Source organism: Berghia stephanieae, chromosome 1 (assembly GCF_034508935.2).
Source record: "Berghia stephanieae isolate SIO BIC M18660-M18661 chromosome 1, UCSD_Bste_1.3, whole genome shotgun sequence".
Lineage (NCBI taxonomy): Eukaryota > Metazoa > Mollusca > Gastropoda > Nudibranchia > Aeolidiidae > Berghia > Berghia stephanieae.
Genome location: NC_088360.1, coordinates 55,269,940 through 55,294,922, shown reverse-complemented (window position 1 = coordinate 55,294,922; position 24,983 = coordinate 55,269,940). Strand labels below are relative to the sequence as shown.

General features: G+C 34.6%; 1 protein-coding gene across 1 annotated transcript in view; it reads right to left on the bottom strand.

Moving 5' to 3' along the window:
- LOC144977907 (sprouty-related, EVH1 domain-containing protein 2-like) overlaps positions 1–20,223 on the bottom strand; it is a 51,212-nt gene extending 30,989 nt beyond the window's left edge. Inside the window, exon 1 of the mRNA XM_078923323.1 lies at positions 19,337–20,223. Coding sequence (XP_078779449.1) covers positions 19,337–19,359 — 23 coding nt within the window. The 5' untranslated portion in view covers positions 19,360–20,223. The remainder of the gene's footprint in view (positions 1–19,336) is intronic.
- Between the last annotated feature and the right edge of the window lie 4,760 nt (positions 20,224–24,983).

Sequence of the window (24,983 nt, the reverse complement as noted above, 5' to 3'; positions counted from 1 at the left end):
AAAACATAATTATGACGTTTATAGAAAAGAAAAAAAATCAATTCATGAAGTATGTAAACAAAAATGCACTGACGCAGATAATAATTGTGCAGCGTCCATGACATGTGAGTATCTGGACGAAAACAAAACAAAACATCACTACAAAATTACATGGAAAGAAAAAAAAAATACGAAGTAAACAAACAGAAAAATAATTAAAAAAAAAAAAAAATAAGCAAACAATACAAAGTTAATTTAAAAATATATAAATAGACATCAATAAAGAATAAATGTATAAGCAAACAAACAAAAATAAAAAGTAAATAAATAAATATATAAATAAGCAAGCATAATAATAATTAATTAATTAATGAAATAAAACAAAAGAACACAATATAAACTGGGAACGTTTTCCGAAACGAGTTGAAAGCGTTCCGCCTACACCTTTTTCAATGAACATAATCGTGTTGTATCGCTCCATCGCTGAATGAAAGAAAATAAAAGAAAGAAAAGAAAACTAAAAATAAAACATTAGCTCAAAATTATGTCGGTCGTGAAAAAAACACAGCCAGGAGCAACAGTAGGAATGAATGAAGTGTATAAAAGTCAAGCCTGTGGTAGATGAACTCGGGGTCAAACTGATAACAGGTTGAGATAGCGAAAACACACTTTATTATTGTAACTCAAGATATCACCTCTGTATATCATCATGATATGATGATGATCATCATCACCATCGTCATTTTCATCATTGTTATTATTATTATTATTATTATTATTATTATTATTATTATTATTATTATTATTATTATTATTATTATTATTATTATTATTATTATTATTATCATCGTTATTATCATCATCGTTATTATTATTATTATTATTATCATCATCATCATCATTATTATCATTGTTAGTACGGTTGACGCTGTTGTTGTTATCACAATATTATATTTCGTGCAATTCTAGGCACCAATGCTGTGATCTAGACTAACGGATTAGCATTAAATCACTTCTCCTCCCCCTCCCCCCCCCCCCCCCCCCCCCCCCCCATCCCCTAAAAAAAAAACAAATTAAAAAAAAAACACCTTCATTCAGATTGGCACATTTAACAACGACAAAGCGTGATGTGAATCGAAATGCATCAGAAATGGGCAGAACAATAGACAGGCATATAGATAGACGAATAGACAAATAGATTAGATTAGATAGATAGATAGATAGATAGATAGATAGATAGATAGATAGATAGATAGATAGATAGATAGATAGATAGATAGATAGATAGATAGATAGATAGATAGATAGATAGATAGATAGATAGATAGATAGATAGATAGATAGATAGATAGATAGATAGATAGATAGATAGATAGATAGATAGATAGATAGATAGATAGATAGATAGATAGATAGATAGATAGATAGATAGAAGGACGGATGATAAGATTTTTTTAAAAACACCAAACATCATTATGGAAATGTCTTTTTTTTTAACTTAAAAAAAAAAAGAAACCCTTATGACTACAATTTGTTTGCAAATCAGGTTGGGCTTGGAAAGCTCCCAAAAGAAATTTTTAAAAGGCCAAGTTTGTGTCGGAGGGCACAACAAAACGCTTTAAGAGAACATAAAATGAATGGGGCAAATGGAAAGAGGTCATATTGAAAAGATACATAACATCGCCCGTGATAAGATCGTCTAGCACAGATAATATCTATAAATACAGGTATATGATTATGAATAAACCTCAAGGTCGGGTGTTGGGGGGGGGGGGGGCGTTATTATATATACTGTACCAATATTAGCAGCAGTCGACCGCCAGTCCGCCAGAGCCTTAAGACCCAGTGAAACTCGAGTTTGCCCCGGTTTGTGCATCGCAAAATGTATGGTGGCAGTTGCTTCTACGCGAATGGAACGTTAGTCTATAGAAAAATTAATACTGTCTGCTGTATTTCAAAGACTCATCTGAGGCTGGTAGGTTCTTAATCTGCGAGTGGGACGAAACATCAAGTGACTTCAAGTAATGCATTTGGCATCTTAGATTCCGCAACATTCTAGAACTAACACCCTACTATTGCATTATCAAAATGATAGAATGCAAAAGTAATAATTAACTAAATAATAATAATAATAATAATAATAATAATAATAATAATAATAATAATAATAATAATTTAATAATAATTATTATTATTATTATTTTATTATTATTATTATTATTATTATTATTATTATTATAATAAAACAATAACAATTTTTTTTTAATTTGCTTTGGGGGTTTTTGTTGTTGTTTTTTTCGGGGGGAGATCCGTTATCATTAATACATGCCAAAAATTAACAAGGAACTCCAAGGCATTGATATTATTTGCCTTCTGTAACCGTGAAACCATTTAAAATGATAACCAAGCTGCAATGCTATATTTTATAATGATGTTCCGACACGTTGCGTTTCTAACTGATAAATTATCAGAGAGGGTCAGGACGTGCGGTGAGGGCGGTTGTTATTTTATTATGTTGATTATGTCATCATCATTATATTTAGCCCGACCACGGTCTGGTGTGATAACCCTGAATTTACCATGTCATGTCCCTTGTGGGTTGGTACTAGATAGCAATGAGTAACGATGGGCGTCTGTATTTAAAGTCATTGGTGATGATGATGGTGATGATGATGATGATGATGATGAGGTGTTGTGGGTGGTTGTGTGTGTGTGTTGGGGGGGGGGGGGGGGGGAATTGAGGTGTTAGGATTTTAAAAAATTAAAGGGTGAACAGGTAATAGATCAAATGACAAGGTAGCGGTAGATGAAGACAGGAAGAATAGTTAGCGTGTATTTTTATTATCATTTTATTGACATGGGCAAGGATGAGAAATCGCAAATCCTTTATTTTACTTCATCTCCTTGTACATAATTTTAAAATATCTTATTTTATTTCATCTTCTTGTACATAATTTTAAAATTTATTTGAATGAACTCCATGAAAATTGTTTTGGTTATTTCTATGGGACATGCACTGAAACAACACTTTTAGCCCTAGGTCATTTTAGCTCCAGAGGTTCACCTAACCTTATATTTTTCTTGGGTGTCCTTTCATTCCCGGCAAATAAATATCTCTTAACTTATGTCAGTATAAATCGATTAATAGGGACACCTTAAATTTTCGGGGGTGGGGGAGAGGGAGGGAGAGAGAGAGAGAGAGAGAGAGAGAGAGAGAGAGAGAGAGAGAGAGAGAGAGAGAGAGAGAGAGAGAGAGAGAGAGAGAGAGAGAGAGAGATTAAACAAACAAAATGAAAGAACAAAACAAAATGACATAAACTGAATTGGCCAAATATAGCCCCCCCCCCCCCCCCCCCCCCCAAAAAAAAAAGGAACTGGTAAGGGTCTCAGATAATTGGGCAATAATATATAAATGATAGCAACCTGTTTGAAAAAATTATAATAATAAAACAAGCGTTATACGAGCTGATATACGAAGAACTGAAGTCGACTCCAGCAAGGGCCCAGGTAAAAAAAAAAAAAAGAAAGAAAGAAAGAAAGAAAGAAAGAAAGAGAGAGAGAGAGAGAGAGAGAGAGAGAGAGAGAGAGAGAGAGAGAGAGAGAGAGAGAGAGAGAGAGAGAGAGGACAATAATAAAAATGTAGACATATGCAATCCATCAGCCAAAGAGGCCGACGAACCATGGCCCGCCTCGAGGAAAGGTTCGAACCCCAACTGGACTCTGTCGGTGAGTATATCGTCGACTACACCGCCTCATTAAGTAAACTTCCCGTCGGCCTTATCTGCATCACCCACGCCAGCAGATGTATCTTTTGGCATCACGAACCCCAGCAGTAGGGGGCGGAAGTACTTTGATGCCGGAAGTCGCACCTGGTATTTCCAGCCAATAATTATTATTCATATCCAAGCAAAACGGATTTTTAAAAGATTATTCAGGTTTTGCTTCCAATCCCTAGGAATTCCGCGCCTTTCTTTACAACTTTTAAATTTTAAAATGGGATATAATATACACATGTTTTGTTTGTATTTTGTTTTTGTTTGCTTCTGTACTGTTTCATACTATTTTGTTGTCCTATTTATTAGCCCATTATGTTCAAGGGGACACAGCAGCTCGATTCATAGAGCATTTGACTTGCACAAAGACAAGAATTAGTTGGGAGTCCAATTACATGCAATGACCGTTTGGTTACAGTCCTTTCACCGCAACATAGAGTTGGGTTTTGTTAAGATTTGGGTAGACTTTAGCATAGACAAGCGTCTTATAAAAAGGATCACACCCAATATTGTACCCCCCCCCCCCCTCCCCCACACACACACACACAACTACCAAGATTCACAATTGCTTAATGCTGACAAACTGAAAGGGATGTGTCGGAAGTTTGTTTTTTTTTTTGTTGTTTTTTTTTTTAATTCCACTTATTTATTTGGTAATATTCTATTTGGAATTTATAATGTAATCTTTTTCTTTGAAAATTCGAAAATTATAATCAATCACGAGTTGTGTCAATGTCAGATTGTTAATCACAATGGTTATTTTATAACCCACCTGAGTGTATCCCTTTCAGCAAAGATCATGTGACGGAGTAAACGTGTGACTTTTAAAACTGTTTCCGACTAGCTACGAGGAAATAGGATTGCACTTAGATCAACTGCTGATCTACGTTGAACTTATCCTCCTCGTCTTTTATTTTCGTTGCTGCTTTGACAATTCAACACACTGTCTTTTTACTGGAACTGACATGATCTAAAAGCGCGGCAGAGCCCAGAGAAACAAACTCGGGGCCCCGTGGACAAGCAGATGGCTTCACTAGTGTTTGATATAGCTAGTAAGTTTGGTACATGTTGAGCCGGAAATGGATTATTAGCACGCTTATGTAGTTCAAACATTACGAGATTGTATTAAACTTAAAACCCCTACACATCGCTTGAATATGGACAGCGAAATAAAGGAGATGAGAGGACAGAATAAATATTATTGATGATGTATGTTTACATTGTACAGTAATATGTGTGCGATGTGCGAGCCATTAGACAGTGTAGTGTTGGCCTGTGTGTGCGTGTGCGTGTGTGTGTGTGTGTATGTGCCGGAAACCGGATAACAAACACATCATTATTATGTGTTGTATGTACCTAGTTACGCACGAATGCACTTGGTACTACTTTCGACGAAGGGAGAAAATATATCACCGGTATCTATTAACGACTAAATTTACATTACGAAGGAAAAGCAAAGCATTTTAACCTCGAATAATGTAACAACAACGGCAATCATCACAAGAAATAAAAAGTATAGAATCATTTTAAAATAAATAAATAAATAAATAATAATAATAATAATAATAATAATAATAATAATAATAATAATAATAAATAATAATAATAATAATAATAATAATAATAATAATAATAATAATAATTCAGGGCCACATACATCAATGATTAAAAGAGCTCAAGCATGGGACATTTAAAAGCAAGGCTACTTAAAAACATGAAGCCAACACCTTTAAAATAAAGGAAAGAAGACGACGGAAGGATGGAGAGGGGGGGGGGGGGAGAGAGAGAGGGAAGAGAGGAGAGAGGAGAGAGAGAGAGAGAGAGAGAGAGAGAGAGAGAGAGAGAGAGAGAGAGAGAGAGAGAGAGAGAGAAAGAATGGGGATGGCAGCATTTTTAAAATGTAAAATAAATATATAAATTCTTCTTACTTAATAAAGGTAATCTAATGGTTAGGAATGAATAAATGAACGAATTAATTAATCAATGGGCGAATGAATGAATAAATGAGTGCATGAATGTTACCAGTTTCGAACCTATCAACACACTGCAATTAAAACCTGTCCAAAGCACATAAAACACCACATCTATCAATTAGAACTTCCAATTTCCAACGGGGGTTAAGAGAACTGAGACTTTCTATCGATGGGAAAATGAGGGGATGAGTACAATAGGGCCTCGATGGTGGTTCGGTCACCACTCATCCTCGGACAGTAGTTTACCTTTCTTTTTTAATCCACTGACCACAGAGATATGATTGGGAAGTTCTAGTCCCGTTATCGGCGCACGCACAATATTGAACAATTGGAAACGAATCACATTCTCTCATCGCAATCAGATGACATATTATAATTGTTGCCTCTGTCGACAAATTGCAACATCGCCTTAGAGGCGTTGTCACGCCCTACATGTTAAGTGATGTTGTCGACTTCGGACCTATTGTAAAGGGCTATATGATAGCTCAAATTTGTTTTGTTTCTGCCGTAGAATGGATACATACATGACATGTCGAAAATTGTTTAAATTACGATAAACTAAGTCAGTAAGCCAAACCACTGTGAAAAAGAAAAGTGCTCTGAGCATGTACCAACCAAAACGAGCGCGATGAGAGCACCATTTTAACAGCATTCTCCTGTAAGATGTGTTGTCTTTAAGATGGCTGCGACGGTATTAAAGGACTCGGAACACAACAAGCGGTATTAAAGGACTCGAACACAACAATGAGAATAAATCTGAATAAAATAAGCAGCGTACAAACACAGGATTGGAATATGACCATGACATATCATTGCATCATCATCACCACCATATGTATCATGACCTGTGAACAAAATAGGAGTATGCAGCATGTTGTGGATTTAAAGACACGCACACAAAAGTGACAACAGAGAGAGAGAGAGAGAGAGAGAGAGAGAGAGAGAGAGAGAGAGAGAGAGAGAGAGAGAGAGAGGGAGGGAGAGAGCGTGGGGGTGGGAGGAACTAACATATAAACAGATCGTATGTCGTATTATTCACCCCCTCGCATATAGGATAAAAAATCGCTCAGGTAAAAATAACAAAAGAATTTCAATAATCAATCAATAGCCATTGCATGCAGATCAAACACGAAAATACACCCACGCACTATGTTATGAAAGGACAACTAGACTTAATGGTGTGATGCTTTGTTTGCTCAGTTTGCACAAGACTAGCAATTATATTAGATATATCTCATAACGCTGTGATACAGAAGTTGGATCTTTATTTTTCAGAATTCAATCATAACACGCCTCTGATATTTGTCTATGAGGATGAGATGCAGACGAAGCGGAAGAGGAAGAAAGCAATTTCTCTCAAAATCTGAATTTAACTTAATTGGACATTCTTGGTCAGTGGCCCATATACCTCATCACTATCATACCTGCAATATAACAATAAATACAGAATAATGAACAGTATTGATCAAACATGCTTGTGTTGCACATTATATTACTTACACCGCCCCCCCCCCTCTCCCCCTTCATTTTTCTCCTGATCTCATACTTCAAATAATCTTCCTAACATTATATTATAAACGCGAAAAGTTGCACATCGTTTGTTTTTCTTTATTTTGAGTTGATCACGATTTTTTGGGCGGGCAGAGACGGTGAGCGCTTTACTTTATCGCATATCAGCTGTAAAATAGTTATTCAACAAGGAGTGGTTTTTTAAAAGTCGAATTCAATGGATTATAGATTAATAACAACAACAACAACAACAATAATAATAATAATAATAATAATAATAATAATAATAATAATAATAATAATAATAATAATAATAATAATAATAATAATAATAATAATAATAATAATAATAACAATAATAAAATCTTTTTTTTAAAAAACAAAAACACGTTACTCAATTGCTCACCGCTCGATTGACACTCCCTTCATTTTCTTGTTCTTGAACTCACATCAAATTTGCACGGTTGGCAAAACATTTCATTGACGGAGCTAGACTGACTAACACTATGCAATAGATAACGCCACTGGTTTGTAATTTTCGATATGAACAATAAATTTCACATATCGCGTGAATGGGTAAAAGGGGACGTTAAAGGTGATTTATCATTATCATTACTGATACAATCATTAATTCTATCGTTATTATCATCACCATTATTATCACTACTACACTACAACTACTACTATTACTACTACTACTACTACTACTACTACTAATAATAATAATAATAATAATAATAATAACAATAATAACTATTATTATTATTATTATTATTATTATTATTATTATTATTATTATTATTATTATTATTATATTATTGCTGCAAATACTACCAAAAACAAGGACAACAACAACAATAATAGTATGTACGAGTATCGGAAACTGATAGTGACGAGTATACATTGCTTAATGTAGCTTCTAAGAATAGGAGGATAATGACGGCGTCTGCACTCACTCTGTGCGTACAAGTAAAGAAGTCAATAATAGCAGAGCACAAGATGCACTCGGTCGGCAGTCGAGTCAGCCACCGACACTCCCACTATGCATCCACACCTACACCTAGTTTTTATATATTGTTTCCTCTAATCATTCATTAGTTTGCCTTCGTTTCCTACATGTCGTGACCGTGAGTACGACGCACGTATGAATACTTCTGATATTTTATAGATTTGAGGCTCTTCTCCCCCTCCCTCCACCCCCCCCCCCCCCCCCTTGTTTTTTTTTTTTTTCTTTAACCTTAGCTACCTCCACACCTTCCCACCAGTACCAGTTACAGCTTCTTATACCTGCTATGGGATTTACCTACCACCTACAAACTACCTATTACTTTTATTTGCCGTGAAAGAAAGAAAGAAAGAGAGAGAGAGAGAGAGAGAGAGAGAGAGAGAGAGAGAGAGAGAGAGAGAGAGAGAGAGAGAGAGAGAGAGAGAGAGAGAGAGAGAGAGAGAGCATAACTGACTGGCAGATGAAAATTGAACCAGAATAACAACTCATTCTGGTCTATAAGATTTTAATTTCTTGTGTACTACTACTGTAAAACGAATACTATGTATTAATTCGATTGTTTGTTTCTGTAGATGTTACTTTTTACTGACATTATGGTGCTGATGACATTGTCAGGCCATTTCGGCACCAATATAAAGGAAGATGATAGAATAGTGGGGAGATTTAGATCTAGTTTTAAATAAGCAGCAAAGAAAATACAAGACAAACGGGACTAATTCAATAGAGATCAGAAGTAAATCCAAAAGCAATATATAGTGTCCTTGCAGCCAGTATGAAACGATCGCCACTAAAAGGTATGCAATCCGATGAAAGTACTTCAATAATATCAATAATAATACTTTTAAAAAGACCTAACATTAATTAATATCTAATGGTTTATAAAGGGAAAAAATGTAATCCCTCACAATAAGATATATTCGTCGGACTGTTTCCCGCTCAGAAAGAGTTCGGCCCGGTCCCGTACGAGACCAAAGAGTTCAATGCAAGAACAAAGGCGCAATACCACTTGGTTGATAAAAGAAGGATGAAATAGCAAGGCTGTCGACCTAAACAGCGATGGATGAACTTTTTAACATGTGATGGGATGTAAATTAAATATCGATTACGATGATGATAACAGCAAGAATAATTGCGAATTAAAATAATGGTAATTATGAAGTCGTAGACGACGCCGTTATTATTATCATCATCATTATTATTGTTATCGATAATAATAATAATAATAATAATAATAATAATAATAATAATAATAATAATAATAATAATAATAATAATAATAATAACACCAGCAGCGGAAGTTGTGGTGGGGAAATTATTATTAATAGAAATAACAAGCAGGCATATTAACGCCCACGTAACTATCTTCAGCACCAATCCATCCATCACTTTGCCTTTCGTTATGAGTACAGAGAAATTGCCGGACTGTTAAAAAAGACCAAAAAAATACCCCCCCAAAAAAACAAAAGAAAACACGTATTTATCAATTTTGGCCAGAAAAGTTGGCCTTCAAATATCAATCTTAAAATGATTATCATCTTGTCAAAATATTCTTAAACGTGTGACCTTATTGAAGTCCCAGGTCTGAGAGTTTTTGACAAGATGGGGGTCAATTTATCAAATGAAATTTGAATGACTATTTTTCATGCCATACTTTTTAAAAATTGTTTTTTTCAGATTATGACCGATGTGAACTTGACAACTGAGAAGTAGGTAAGCCTACTTTTCACCTTGAAATATTCGTGCGTTAAAACCGTGGGAGCAATGCTTCGATGAATCAACAGTCATTCGTCATTCACACAACTAGTTCGGTCTCAAAGCTTATTTTAAGTCTAAAATAAGAAGGGGATAGTATTCAAAAGCTATAGGCAAGAACTATAACCAATAATGACGACGACGATGATGATGATGAATATGGACGACGACATATATAACGAATATATTGACTTCACAAACAAGCCTGATAACCGGCCGAAAAAGTGAGCTTATGATCGCTGTCGTGATAAAGAATATTTAATGGTTGATTTGAGCATCGGCATGTATGTCGTTTACCGCTGTTAAAAATAAGGAACATAGCAATATGCCGGTGTAACGTGGATCATTCCCGCAGCATCAATCATCGAGTAGCTATATCTAAATGAGATATGGCGGCAAGTATATACTTTTAGAGAGACTAGTGGTCTATTCAAAGGACGGTGACGAATAATCATTTTCCGTCTCACGCGACAGCAGAAAGAATAATAATAATAATAATAATAATAATAATAATAATAATAATAATAATAATAATAATAATAATAATAATAATAATAAGAAGAAGAAGAAGAAGAAGAAGAAGAAGAAGAAGAAGAAGAAGAAGAAGAAGAAGAAGAAGAAGAAGAAATGTATGAAACCAAATTGCAAGGACTTAACTCGTGAACTACTATCACGTAAAATGATATCTAGATGTAGCGTGATTCATTTTGGAGATACAGGCATTTCAGAGAACCAATACTTAAAATATTTGTAATACTTGCAAAAATCATAATTCAGTCCAATTAGATCCCCCCCCCCCCCCCCAAATTCCCAAAATATAAATATATATATATTTTTTATATATATAATTTAAAAAAAAAAAAAGATTTGTACACCGGGTAAACTCTGGTGTAGTGTCACGTCAAGGGTCTGTAATACTAGCGCAGCTGATTACGACAACTCACTGTTTTGTTAGGAGCTGCTGTGTATAATAGTAAGTGTTGAGCCATGTGAAGAAGTGATGGTAATAAAAATGTTGAGAGGAGCGAAAGAATAGATTTACCCCCCCCCCCCCCACCCCCTCCTCTACCGACGCGAACGCCCCCCCCCCCCCCCCCCCCCTCTTCCTCTGCTGTTGCTATGGGTGATAACGGAGCCTCTGACATTCCTGACTGACAGAATAGGACAATAACAGGCGGGTCGTATGCTCTCAACAATTGTAAATCTATTTTATACATATATAGACTTACAATAGTTGAGCAACACTGGCCTGGTGATTATGACGACAATATAACTACATTCTCTATATCAAACACACACACACACACACACACACACACACACACACACACACACACACAAAGAGAAAGAAGGAAGGAAAGACAGAAGATTAATTTGACAATCCTAAAAGAATAAAGCAAAAATCTACACCAAATCATCAAATCATTATAATGCATCATAGATAGAGCAGCAAATTTAAAAACCGAATATGTATGCGCTCTATATCTACTTCATTGTTTTTATCTTTAAAATACTGTATATGAATTGTTATTTAACACTAGCACAACTGCAACTTAAACAATAGAAGAAGAAGAAGAAGAAGAAGAAGAAGAAGAAGAAGAAGAAGAAGAAGAAGAAGAAGAAGAAGAAGAAGAAGAAGAAGAATTGAAAAAGTTTGAAAAGAGTAAAAGAAAAGAAAAAAAAAGGAAAAAAAAAGGTTACCACTCCCTGTGACTGTTCATAGTATCACTTCAAATCCACCAACCGCTTGGCGATGCAATCTCGTTTCCGGGAACAAAGGACATAAAATTATTATAATGCTCAAAATTGCAATTAGAATCTAAATTATCAGTTGGTGTCAGGAGTGCGCAATACGCCAACAACCTTACTCATCTCATGGATGATAAGAATAGTAAATCGATGCGTTATAACAAGGCGTGAGAGAGAATAAAGCTGCGACAAGCAACAAACCAAAAATATGTTTTGTTCTGGGCTGTTTTCGGCTTTGAAAAAAACCTTAAATAGAATTCTTTACATACACCAACGAAAATGTAGGATCCCCATCCTTTTTTTTCCTCTAAATTTTCACTAGGAATTTCTAATACTTTGAAACGCATCAGATTTAATGAAATGACAATAAAATTTAGTCACATTACTAACCAAAAAAAATAAATAAGCAAATTCTCCCCTTATGTACCCCTGAAATAAAATCGTGCCCAACAAATTCAGAGTCTGAGGAATAAATTTCGCATCCGAAAGGGGAAGAGAGAATCCGGATTTGTTTACATTTAACTCCAAAATAATCTATAATCCAAGAAAATGGCAGATCTATAAAAATCGAATAGCTCCTGAGAAGGATTAACGCTCCTAGACAATTTAAATCGACATTGAATCTTTCCCCGACTGACATTTGATCTGAACTACCATCGTTCACAAAACTATAATCTCACACACACAAATGGTGGTTCGATGACGTGAGACAAACTTTCAGGATTGCCCCCTACTTACTAGAATTGTGTGCAGAGCTATACGTAAAATGACTAAGGTGACATGACGAAGTAATAATCACATACCCACGGACGAGTCATTAAAATGCCCTTCCCAAAACAAAGTTTCAATGAGTGATTTACCATTACTACGAATGATGCTGTGATAATCGAAATTGCTGCCACTTAAAATCCTCATTAGAATAATAATATAATGAAATCAGTATAATCTTATTTAATTCAAATTTGAAAGGGAAAATATGTAAGAAACCAAAATGCAAAGACTTGATTCTACATGAACTATCACCGTAAAATGCTTGATGTAGAGTGGTTTAACCATTATCATCACTGCACTACGTATTATTAAATTGTCATCATCATTATTTTGATATCATCGGCAGTGATGAGAGCGGATGTCAAATAATTCAATAAGCAAATATTACATATTTATACAGAGCATTTCTACAATTACACCAACACCCAATCCCCCTACACAACACAATACCAGCAAACCAAACTCATACACCCATTGCATTTCATATAGAGCGCAAATCGCCAATCCAAGCTCCAGCCATTGAGGAATTCCTTTCAAGTCGAATTGATTGGCGTATAGAGGTACTTACCCAAGAATGTAACCGAGAGGCCGGAGTTTTAGCCATCAGCAAACTATTGACCACGCCAAGTGTGGAAAATGGCAAAACAAGATACTTTTGAAGTCTCAGGTTCAAGGCTTTTGACATTTTTTTTTTATTCGCGAGGAGGGGGGGGGGGTGTCATTTATATCAACCTACCTTAATATTAATATCAAAAGTTTTACGAAACCAAAAAAAAAAAAAAAAAAAAAATTTAAAAAGGGCACAGACAGACCAAAGTTTATTTAATCAAGTGGTACGACGTGTAGGTACGTTGTAAGTAAGAATACATTAACATGCATCACACATTAGTGCTAATGTTACAGTAATAACGCAACAGCAAGGCACACCTTACCCAGTGTGTCTTGGGACAAGTTAGTCCACATTTCCATTCCAACCCTGAATAACCCTTAATTCCTTATTAAACCGATACATTTTTTATCTCAATTAGAGGACAGAAGCGATTGAGCAGACTTAGTTACTAGTAATTCAATTAAATAACGACTGCGATACCTTTTATATTTACACAAACAGGAGCACCATACCGGGAAGGATTATCTATCAACATAAATAAAAATAGAAAACTAAAAAACCGAGACGTTGCCTAATCCCCCCCCCCCCCCCCCCCCCCTTCCACACACACACAAACACTTTTTTTTTGTAGAGGCATTTCTTTTGTGTCTAAACAGAAAACTCTTTGACCTATCAACTACCGAGGTGTGTAAACAACAGAAAAAAACGCGTAAAATCAACATCGCGCGATTTGACAAGAATATCTTGGTTAAATATGAAAACAACATAGGGTAATTAATTGACTTACACATCCCACAATCAAATGACGGGAATCTACCATCTAAAAATATCTCTTCGGTAAAAAAACAAAAAAAAAAAAAACGCTATCATTAAGTAATAAGGTTTAAAATAAAAAGGAAAACAAACGCAGAGTGTGTGTGAAAGAGAGAGAGAGAGAGAGAGAGAGAGAGAGAGAGAGAGAGAGAGAGAGAGAGAGAGAGAGAGAGAGAGAGAGAGAGAGAGAGAGCGAGCGAGCAGCTAGATGACGAGAAAGCGAGGTATGTAGCTGGTTGGACGACACCGAGTCCGACTAGAACTACAGCCGTTAGCAAAGAGTAATGGAGACTGCAAATACGTAGAGACCAGGATGTGTCACTTGGCACGAGGTGGATAGGTAATAGGTAAACGCTCGAGCCACTTGCCAGAATTACAAATAAACCTTTTAAAATGTTTTAAACTTTCATTTCCGAATATCTAGTTACACATGTGGACCAAAACAACGGAAAACAGAATTAAAACGAACGGCCTTCTCGTGTTCATATTATTATTACTAACTACCATCATGGTGTGTTTTGTTTTGCTTACGACACATTTTCAAGTAGCTCATTTCATCGCCAGTAAAAGGAAGAAACTCAGATAATTAAAAAATTATAGAATAACAATTAAAAGGACACAAGTAAAAGTAAGACAAGGGGGAATGATTCATATAGGGAATAGATTTAGATTACGAGATCAGTGTACTTAGTTTGAGATCACCTAAAACTCATCCAGACACAAGCACGGGACATGACCTCACTAAAGAGAATACACTCAAATGTTTATAAGCCATTAACGTATTCGAAACAAATACACAACAGAGATGATTTTCAAAAAAAAAAATCATCTCCCAAAAGTAAGACTACTCATTTAACTGTTTCCCTCTCAGCCAAGGATTCCGGCAAGGGTCAGGACAAAACACAAGTGAGCCCATTCCAAAACTAAGACAGAAAGCACCTCAGATATAGGGAATAGATGACACAGAAAGTGACCTCCTGCCTATCATGGGAGGTCAAATACCCCACTCAGCTATTATGGTGTCGTTACAAAAAAAATTTTAAGTCAAGAGGTATCTTAAATTGCTTTAAAATAAATCTAACAGTGCGTACAATAAAAAGCTTTTAAAAACATTCCCCTTTGAAATGATATAGATAAATTAATAATAAATACTGGTTTTTTTTTCATTTGCACATAATTTTGTCATCAAAGCAATCTATCAATCTATCTACCTTATTCCCACTAGTGGCAGCAATGTTTCATATTTATATCACTTGCCTTTAAAAAAAAAATATTTATAATATAAATGGACACATGTCAATCAATAATATACATTTTTAAAATGGAAAATTTGAACATTGCACCAATCTGTTACAGAGGTGACCACACTGAATGTCCGACGGTTGGGAACAAGAAGGAGAAAAAAACAGGCATATAAATGAAGCTGGCGAAAAAAAGTAGAATGAATAAAACATAACTGAACATTCATATTTGTATTCTCAATGGAACTACCATACTCAACAGTCCTTTATCTATTCCCTAAACAGGCCCCACACAACCAAATTCCCACTTTATTACACCCTTCAAATCACATGTTAGGCATCTTTTTTGTTCCACTACTCTTACATCATCCTCCTATGACAAGGTACTCGTTCACTCCTACAAAAATGGGGATTTAATGTCTGGAAAGTGCCTCAACCAAGGCAGTGATGTTTGGATTTCATAATCACTGTCATACGTACAGTCACAACAATCAACACCTAGAAATGTGTTACAGTATGATGACCACTTAACCACCATTTTTACTTTCATGGTTTTGACTATTAGTCAGAACTAATTTACATTTTACAATTGACATATACCATCTCAATCGTGCGACAGATTAATGAAAATGTAACAGAGAGAGGGGAATTGAGGGAAAGAGAGAGGCTCATGAATATCCCTTTATACTCCTATACTATATTTTAAAGTAAAGCCAGCTGAATTTGTACAACAACAGTCATTAAATATTATCATTCTAACTTTTTAATACAAAGAAATCCTTAAAATAAAAAACAAATTAACATTTGGAGATAGTAACCTTAATTAGTAATGGACTAAAATCAGTGATTGTAAAAATTGGAGCTTTTGTGAGTAAAGAGTCTGTTGCAGAGACTCAGGTTTACGCCACTCTTATGTTCAAGTTTATAGAGCGAGACTTAATAGATCACAAAAGAAATAAAGCAAATAGAAAAAAAAAATAATGATATATATACAAGATAAAAACCAATCGATCGCGCTCAAATTGACTGAAAAATTAAATGTTTAAAGAAAATGAGGGCTACAGAATGTATAATTTCAATAGCAACAAAGTGTGGACTCATACTCATAATTATAAGCAACAAACGTCCAAATTATGAGTCAGTACTAAATAATGCGGACAGCTGTTTGCTATGCAAATATTATACAAATGTCACACGATGGTCGAAAGGATATCATTAACATTTATTTTTGTCCACATCCATAACATAACACAACTAAATTTGATGCTGCGATAACGAAATATTTAACTATTACAAGACCATCATTAAAAATGTAATATAGATGCATCATGTAAACTTTGATGACAAAAAATTATAATTCTTAATTAAACAAAAACCTAAGCTCAGTAAACCTAAGTATTTCCACACAATGAAATGGGAACGAATGTGCATGCAAACAGTCCTTAAAAATGCATACCAAGAGGATGAGTTTTATCATATTTACTTCATCTATTATATATCAGCCTTGGAAAAGTTTTCTCCAGCTACACGGATAAAAAAAAACTGGGTTTTTGGGGCTTTTTTTTTTTTTGTCTCTGCATATGCTTTCTTGTTTTGCAATGCATGAATGAAAAGAAAGGATCAACAACATCACAATTCTCATTTAACAAATGGCATTACCTGCTCTATTTGAAATATTACACATGTTCAGTCAGTTCAGTGTGAATTAAAGAAATCTACATTTTATTATAACGAAATATTTGAATAATAGCAGCCAACTTTTCAAAGAGCTGAAACAACACCCTAACTCACAATACCATCATGACCCAGTATGTTCAGACTTTTATCATATAATGTTGATATGGAGCCTTTCTGTTCCTTGTTCTAATTTGCTGGTCAAAAAGCATAATCCTGACACATATAAACATACCAATTTGTTTTTTTCTTAAAAATTTTCTAAGATTGCCAAATCGGAGAGTCCGGATTTTATCTGGACTGCCGAATCAATCATATCATATTGAATCCATTACACTGTGGTACGTTCTACTACCAATGACATCATTTTCGTGCACACATAATCCAAACTGTTAATTTTTATCTCTTACACTAGTCATTAAATCAGTCAAAATACCAAGGATCATAATTTCCTTTAAAAAAAGTACTGAAGCTTTGTGGTCATGCGATATGAAACTTGGCTTACAGGTCCCTTGATTCATGACCCTCTGTAAGTGACACAACGTTCATGTCCTTCTGTGGCTGACAGAAAATTTAGCTGAAAAGGCTTTAACTCATTTTCTCTAACTTAACTATACCCAGTTGTAAATAAATGAGTACTTGGCCAGTAAAAGTAAGCGTTGTCTCTATAAAAAAATATGCCATAATGTCACACAGTTACAGGCATAATATCTCTTTCCACATTTTAGTGTCATTTGTTGTCTTGGGACCCCTTGTTAAATATGTTGAACAATTTAGTGGACGACAGAAACTCACATTTTTAACAAATTACATAATGTGATTATGCATGTCTATAAACAATCTGAATATTGCTTTCTTTTGAGTATCAAAAATAGATGTTTAATTGGAACATATGAATAAAGTGCTTAAAATGTCCGAAAAAGAAAAAAGGGTGAAAAATGCAGGCTCAAATAACCAGACAAGAGATCAAGAGAGGGGGTATATATAACATGTGTAGATTTGGCATCATTCCCTAGCTTAAAAATCATAGACTACTACTAAGGAGGTGATGTATAGTTTTTTGTAAAGAAACAGTGAAAGGAAAAAGATTACATTAGTAACCCTAGTTAACCAAATGTGATATTTCACAATGTCAATCTTTTCTTTAGAAAAAAGCATTTCATTTTTAAAAAATATGATTGGCAATGATTTTTTGTATTTAAAAAATGATTTTCAAGTTTCAGGTTGTTTTGTTTTGTTTTTTTGTCAGAAACCAATACAACAACCAGTGATACTGAACGGTAAAAGAAGATAATAGTTGTGAGTTTTTCTTTAATTAGCCTAATGCGTTGGGCAATTGAAGCTCATAGACCTTTTTGAATGAGTAAATAGTTAGATTTGTATGTCTTCGTCAGTTCGCAAACTCCCGTGAATGTGAAAGAATTACCAGTATATTAATGGATTATTAATCTCGTTCAAAAAATTTAGCTATCTTTGGCACTGGCACCGTCAATGATCAACATTGATTCTGATTCAATGAGAATTTACCAATTATCAAGAAACAAACAAAAAGTCACAAGAAAACGACGTTATTAAATATTAAATTACAATTTCCATTATCTTAGTAGTAACATCGACATCAGTCAGAACTATTTATTGAGCATTGGAGAGGTTGTGGAAAAGGCAGAGGAGAAAAACAAACGTCGAAAGGATATGGTCAAAAGATCAAATATACTATAAATAAATAAATTGTGCAAGATAAAAAAAAAAAAATCAATGTCATTATACATCAATAAAATGTCATATCATTAAAAGTAAAAGTAAAAATAACATTTTTTTTTACTACACTGACACTGACAACTTTTAAGTAGAGCACAAACAAGGCAGGATCTTGTTTTCCTACTTATGACTGCATACCTTTTAAATTGTCTCTCAAAAATATTTAAGGACGATTCACACATGCCAGAACATCGATACAGTCGATTGAATGATACGAATTAAAAATATCCAGAGAACAAAGTCATTGAGAAGTATACTCCGAGTGAATGGAATTTACGGTCCGTAATAGGCTAATATGTTGACGTAACTTCAGTGAATGACCAGGGTACTCTAGGCTAACCACTCGGCTACCTAAGCTCTTTCCACGCTCTGACCTTTATCATTCACAACACTTTATGAATGAACAATCGCGGACTAATTTGTTACCCAGCAAATCACACACAGAAGCCGTCATAATAAACGAATTATTCAACTTTTAAACGACGCAGAGCCATTTGAGACATATTTCCTTACTCGTTTAACAATGTTGGAAATCATCCACAATCAATTATGTTAAACAAAACGAATTATTTGGCTCTAGCCGAGGCAAGATAGAATGGAGTGATGAGGGCTTGCTTCCATGTCTGCTAATGGAAAAGCAGAGGCGGATTCGGCCACCATTCTCCGTCCATTTAAACACATTTGGAATACTTAAACAATGTATCTGTATACAATTTTCGTATACTTACTCATTGGTTGACCCCTCTATCATCTTTGTCGTCTCATGTTTTGGTAAAAAGGCTATCCTATTCGACTACATTAGGAATTTTCTCACATCGGGATGTTTTGCCATTAGACAGGAAGGAAATCCGATCGAAGCACACAATGGAAGGATCTACTCAAAGCCTTCTAAAAATAGTACTTTAATCTTAGAAATACTGATAACATATTATTTCAATTATATTCTTGTTTATTATACATACGTAAAATATATAACAATATTTGTTTAAACAGCACAATGCCTATCAAATTAAAATGATCCTCCGATGAAGATTTTACAGCGCGCAGTGATATTGGGGTGAAAAGGTAAAGGAAAAAAACTTGCATTTCAAATAGGTCTTGTCTACCAAGCACATCTGAGTGCAACGCATGGGCTTTTAGGCCTCTCCCACTCGCGTGAGAAAATTCGATGATGCGTTGTCAAAGTGAGAGAAGACAGTTTATGAAATCTGAAAACTAATAAATAAATTGAGGAAAATATAATATTGTGAAATGCAAATATTCATTAACAGTGTTGCACTTGTAAGTGGACAATCCCGCCGCTCACGAGCATGAGGGGAAAAATAATATAACATCTATTTAACACCGACTACACACCTAAAAATATAAATAACGGTATCACATAGGGTGTTCGGGTGTGCTGCAGGCTAACATTATAAGTTTTAATTTTCACCTTCCAGATAGCAAACACAGATATTATAGTACGCGTGTAATTATTACATACAACAGACATTCTAAGGTTGCTCAAGTGTAACAAAATAAAAGTATTATTTTTCTTGACTTTTGTCACATCAATCTTCAAAACATGTCTGCTTCGTTCACATACATCTCATTTTGGAAAACACCTAGATGTCTTAGGGATATTTTCTGCAATTATTTTATTTTTCAGATTTTTTTTTTAAATTATTTTTTTTCTTCAATTCTATTTACATAAAAACAGGAACACCCTTAACACACACGCGCGCGCACACACACACACACACACACACACACACACATACATACACCTTTTTAATTTAAAACAAATGAAATAGTCAATTTTGAGTGGATGTTTGATTTGAGGAAGAAAAATAGCATATTGAGGGGAAGGAGTGAATGATAAAAATACCGAAAGGAAGGGTGGGATGTGACGAGAGAACAATAAATGAGAAAGGGAGTCAACCCCGAATAACATAGGAACACTTATTACTCTCAGACTCTGGTATTTTTAGGATTACAGATAATAAATATAAAAGTAACGAAATTGGCGTCACGCAGCTCTTTGTTGTTGTTTTAGACGACCATTTGGGTGATATCAATCAGACAAATATTCAAGAAAACACATAGTTTTGTATGTTAGTACGTTGTATCCGCTGGTGGATGATGTATGTATTTTACCTAAACGCATAGCATCAATCTATAAGCATAATAATGAAAGAAAAACCCGTTTTATTAAATGTTAGCTCAACTCCCTTTTAGACACATTTTAGGTCATTTAGCAGGTGACGCCTATGTTTTCCAGTTCAAGTCAGTCTGTGATAGGAATATTTAAGACAGCCATTTAAAATATTTAGGTTACAACAATAAGAATAAAATAAATCTCAAACAGTCCTCAACATATATCGGAATCCTTAACCTCACCCCAAACTCCACCGTCACTGCCACCCCCCCCCCCCCCCCCCCCCCCCCACTTAATCTAAAGGATAGTCAAAATCTACAAACGTCTCTGGTAATAGTCTTGTAACAAATTTAAGCGATTTTGAGCGTGGCTATAATTGACCACATTGATGACAACGACTATAAATCTTTGACCATGGATTTATGAAAGGCACCTTACGCACATCTACCCTACTCGATTCAGGTGAGGCTAGAGGCAGTGACATATGAAATCGAACTTTGATCTCATAATATATTATAATATTATTGCCTGCTTCCGCCATGAAATATTGTGAAGCGCTTTCAGCATGGTGTGAAGGCATGGAAATTGGAAATGCACTGTATAGATGGTTACATTTATTTCATCATGAATCAGTTAATAACTGTGCAATTGGCTCGTCAAAAATTAATAGAATGCCTGTCGTTAAATAAACTCAAAAAAAAAAAAAAAAGCAAAAAATAAATAATAATTGAGCTTTTATATAGAGCAATATCCACTAAACGTGCTCAAAGCGCTTTGCAATTGATTCCTGACAGCAACACGTAACATCAGAACGAGACATGACGCCTGTTTGGCGATTTTACATCTTTATTCCGACACACAACGCTGTTAACTGAGCACGATGAGAGATTGTTAGTAACGAGCTTTTTCCAAGGACTCAACTATTCGCCCAGCGAGGCTCGAATCCAGGACTTTCCGATCTGAAAGCGAGTATCAAACCACAAAATCACTAAACCGCACTTACAAAACATTTTTTCTCCAATGTTTGTCAGAGGACTTACAATCACATGTCAGTAGGTACTCCATGGCACTTTGGGGAAGCCAAAAAGCGTTCTAGAATCCGATGCTCATGGGCGATAATGACGTATCATTGTATTAATGATTTGAATTTAAGCAAAATAATCACAACATCCGCTTTCCGATTACGTACCAATAATAATAATAATAATAATAATAATAATAATAATAATAATAATAATAATAATAATAATAATAATAATAATAATAATAATAATAATAATAATAATAATAATAATAATAATAATAATAATAATAATAATAATAATAATAATAATAATAATAATAATAATAATAATAATAATAATACACGACATTTATAAAGGGCAATTTCATCACTGGGTGATGAAATGTGATTAATGGGCTCAATTGATGGTTCGCACTGTATGTTGATTGAAGAACTGAAGGCTCATAATAGTTAAAAAGGCATCCATGTCAATAGCTTGACCGGCAACAAGAGGTCACAGAGGAACCATCAATTCGGTATATGGTAGGTAGAATCAGAAACGGAAACTCGAATTTAAAGTTAAAACGGTTATAAATACAAAATTTGATACTTGATTGGGCAGATTGAGAAAAGTCGTTCATTATTCTATATTGAGCATAATAATATTATAATTCTACTAAAATTTTATAATTTAGACCTAAAAGTCAATTAACAGTATTTGATTCATCCCGATATAAAACCAGAATGTTAAAATAAATAAATAGATTTAAAAAAAAAAAAAAAAAAACACCAACTGTATAAGACGTCTCCGGTAACTAATTTAGTTTCAATCCAGTGTTAACATTAGAATCTGTGAATATGATATTAAATGCAATGGTGTATGATCTAATATCGACGGTTTAAATTAAACCAAAAAAAAAAAAATTAAAAAATAAAAAAATAAAAGACAATTAAACCTCAAGACTTTTGTATCACAGAATCACAGTTAAGTGTTGTTTGAAGTCTCGTGTTGAAGACTCATTTTACAAGTTGGTAATAATTCGATGTAAATAAGTGTGAAAAGATGAATGGCCAAAATGAGGAGGAAGAAAAATAAAAGTTTCTCATCGTACGGCAACTGTACAACCAAGTTCATAAAACGACTTTAAAATATCATGGGTAGTTCCCCTTGCATCCTTGTTTTTACAAACAGGGTTGAATTAAAACTGAAGAGTATAGAGAAGAAAGGATGCTGTTTTTGTATGGTTTTCAAAAGTTATCCCTTTCAAACGGGGTTCGATTGCACTCTAGGCTGGAAGGAATGAAGTTGACGTCACTCAGCTCTTTGTAATTCTTTTTGGACCGCCAGTTAGGTGATAAGCTCTCATTAAAATACATATTATATCGATCAATCAACGTTTAACGCTACATATTATAGTGTGTTGATACGGTTCACATGGCGGGCAAACGTTGTGGATATTTTACTTAAATCCATAGCATCAATAGTGGTAATGTAGATTAAGTCCCAAACTTTTTTGATTTACAAGTAAAATAATGGATGGGGGGGGGGGGGGGGCATAATTAGAGAGATATTTATCGTACTTGCGACACCTTTGAATCATTTGCAAGATAGAGACCAGGTCTGTTCAATGTACTGGCGTTGTTATTCATTCATTCATTCATATATTGTTCTTGTTTTGTTGTTGTTTTATGTTTCTTTTTTGTTTTTCTTGTGTGTGTGTGTGTGTGTGTGTGTGTGTGTGTGTGGGGGGGGGGTGATGGGGTTGGAATTGTGTTTTGTTTTATTTTGTTTTTATACAGGAGAGTCGGTGTTGATATGTGTATGCGTGTGTGTGTATGTGTTTGTGTTTGTGTGTGTGTATGTGTGTTGTGTGAGATAGAGATAGAGAGAGAAAGAAAGAAAGAGGGAGGGAGAGAGAGAGAGAGAGAGAGAGAGAGAGAGAGAGAGAGAGAGAGAGAGAGAGAGGGGGGGGGGAGCGCGAGAAGAAAAAAAATAAAAAGAAAAGAAAAGAATGTGGGAAATTTAAGAACAAAAATGGTGTCATACTAATACTACAAATATTGTATTTCATTGCTTTGCATATTCATATATAAGTTTAGTCCTTGGAAAAGGCTCTTTACTCACATACTCTCATCTTACTCAGGTGTAAAATGAGTACCTGGCTGTTAACTTGATTTTATCCGCAAAAATTGCCATGTGACATCGCCTAACAGGCGTCATGTTTTGTCCTACATGTTAGTTGTTGCTGGTGGCTAGGAGACCCCTGTAAAGCTCTTTGAGCACGTAGTGGATATTGCGCTGTATAAATGCTCTATTTAGTAAGTCGCCAGATAGAAGAGAATATTAATATTTTATGCAGACCTGCATACTATTTCGAAAAGTTCATAGAATGTCGACTCATTGTGTAAGGAGATAAAAAGACCAAAATCAACAACACTCTCATGACAGATTCAGATACGTTTGATTGTCTCTTGTCTGCCAGATGGAAGATTACGTTTATATTATATATGACCCACTGCGTCGAACTGGAATTATATAGAGACGAAGCGTATACTCAAAAGTGAATATACAGGATGTTTTTTTGTTTTTGTTTTTTATTTTTTATTTTTTTTTTTTTGTTTTTGTTTTTGTTTTTATTTTACTACAGCCCGATAAAGGATTGAAATAGCTTAAAAACTAGAAACATCAGGGTTGGTTTGTTTTTTTTTGTTTTTTTTTTTTTTTGGGGGGGGGGGGGGGGGGGGGGGGGGGGGGGGGGGGGTTTGGTATAGTTTTCCATGACCATTTAATTTTTTTCTGTGGTGAAAATTACAGGAATATGCAATAACCCGTTACAATACAGTCGCGCTTTTTGTAAAAAGGGAGAAACTTGACTCTAGCGCTTTTTGAAGCAAAAATTGGAAGGAAAAAAAAAAACTCGTAAAAAAGATCGGTCGAATCAAATTTATTCTCCCCTTTTACTAAAAAGCGCGACTGTAGAGTAACCGCCTAAGATCTAGCATCTTCCTGAAATTTTCACCACAAAAAACTTGAGTTGTAATGAAAAACTTTGTTTCTATGATTTCAAGTTTTTAAGCTATTTCAATTCTCTATTGGGAATTTTTAAAATTAAAAAAAAAAACAAAAAAAACACCCTATAGTATTATGTGACCCACCGTGCCAAATCAGTATTATGTCGGGATGACTCGGACCCCGAAAATGAATTTAGAATTGAAATGATAGGATATACGAACT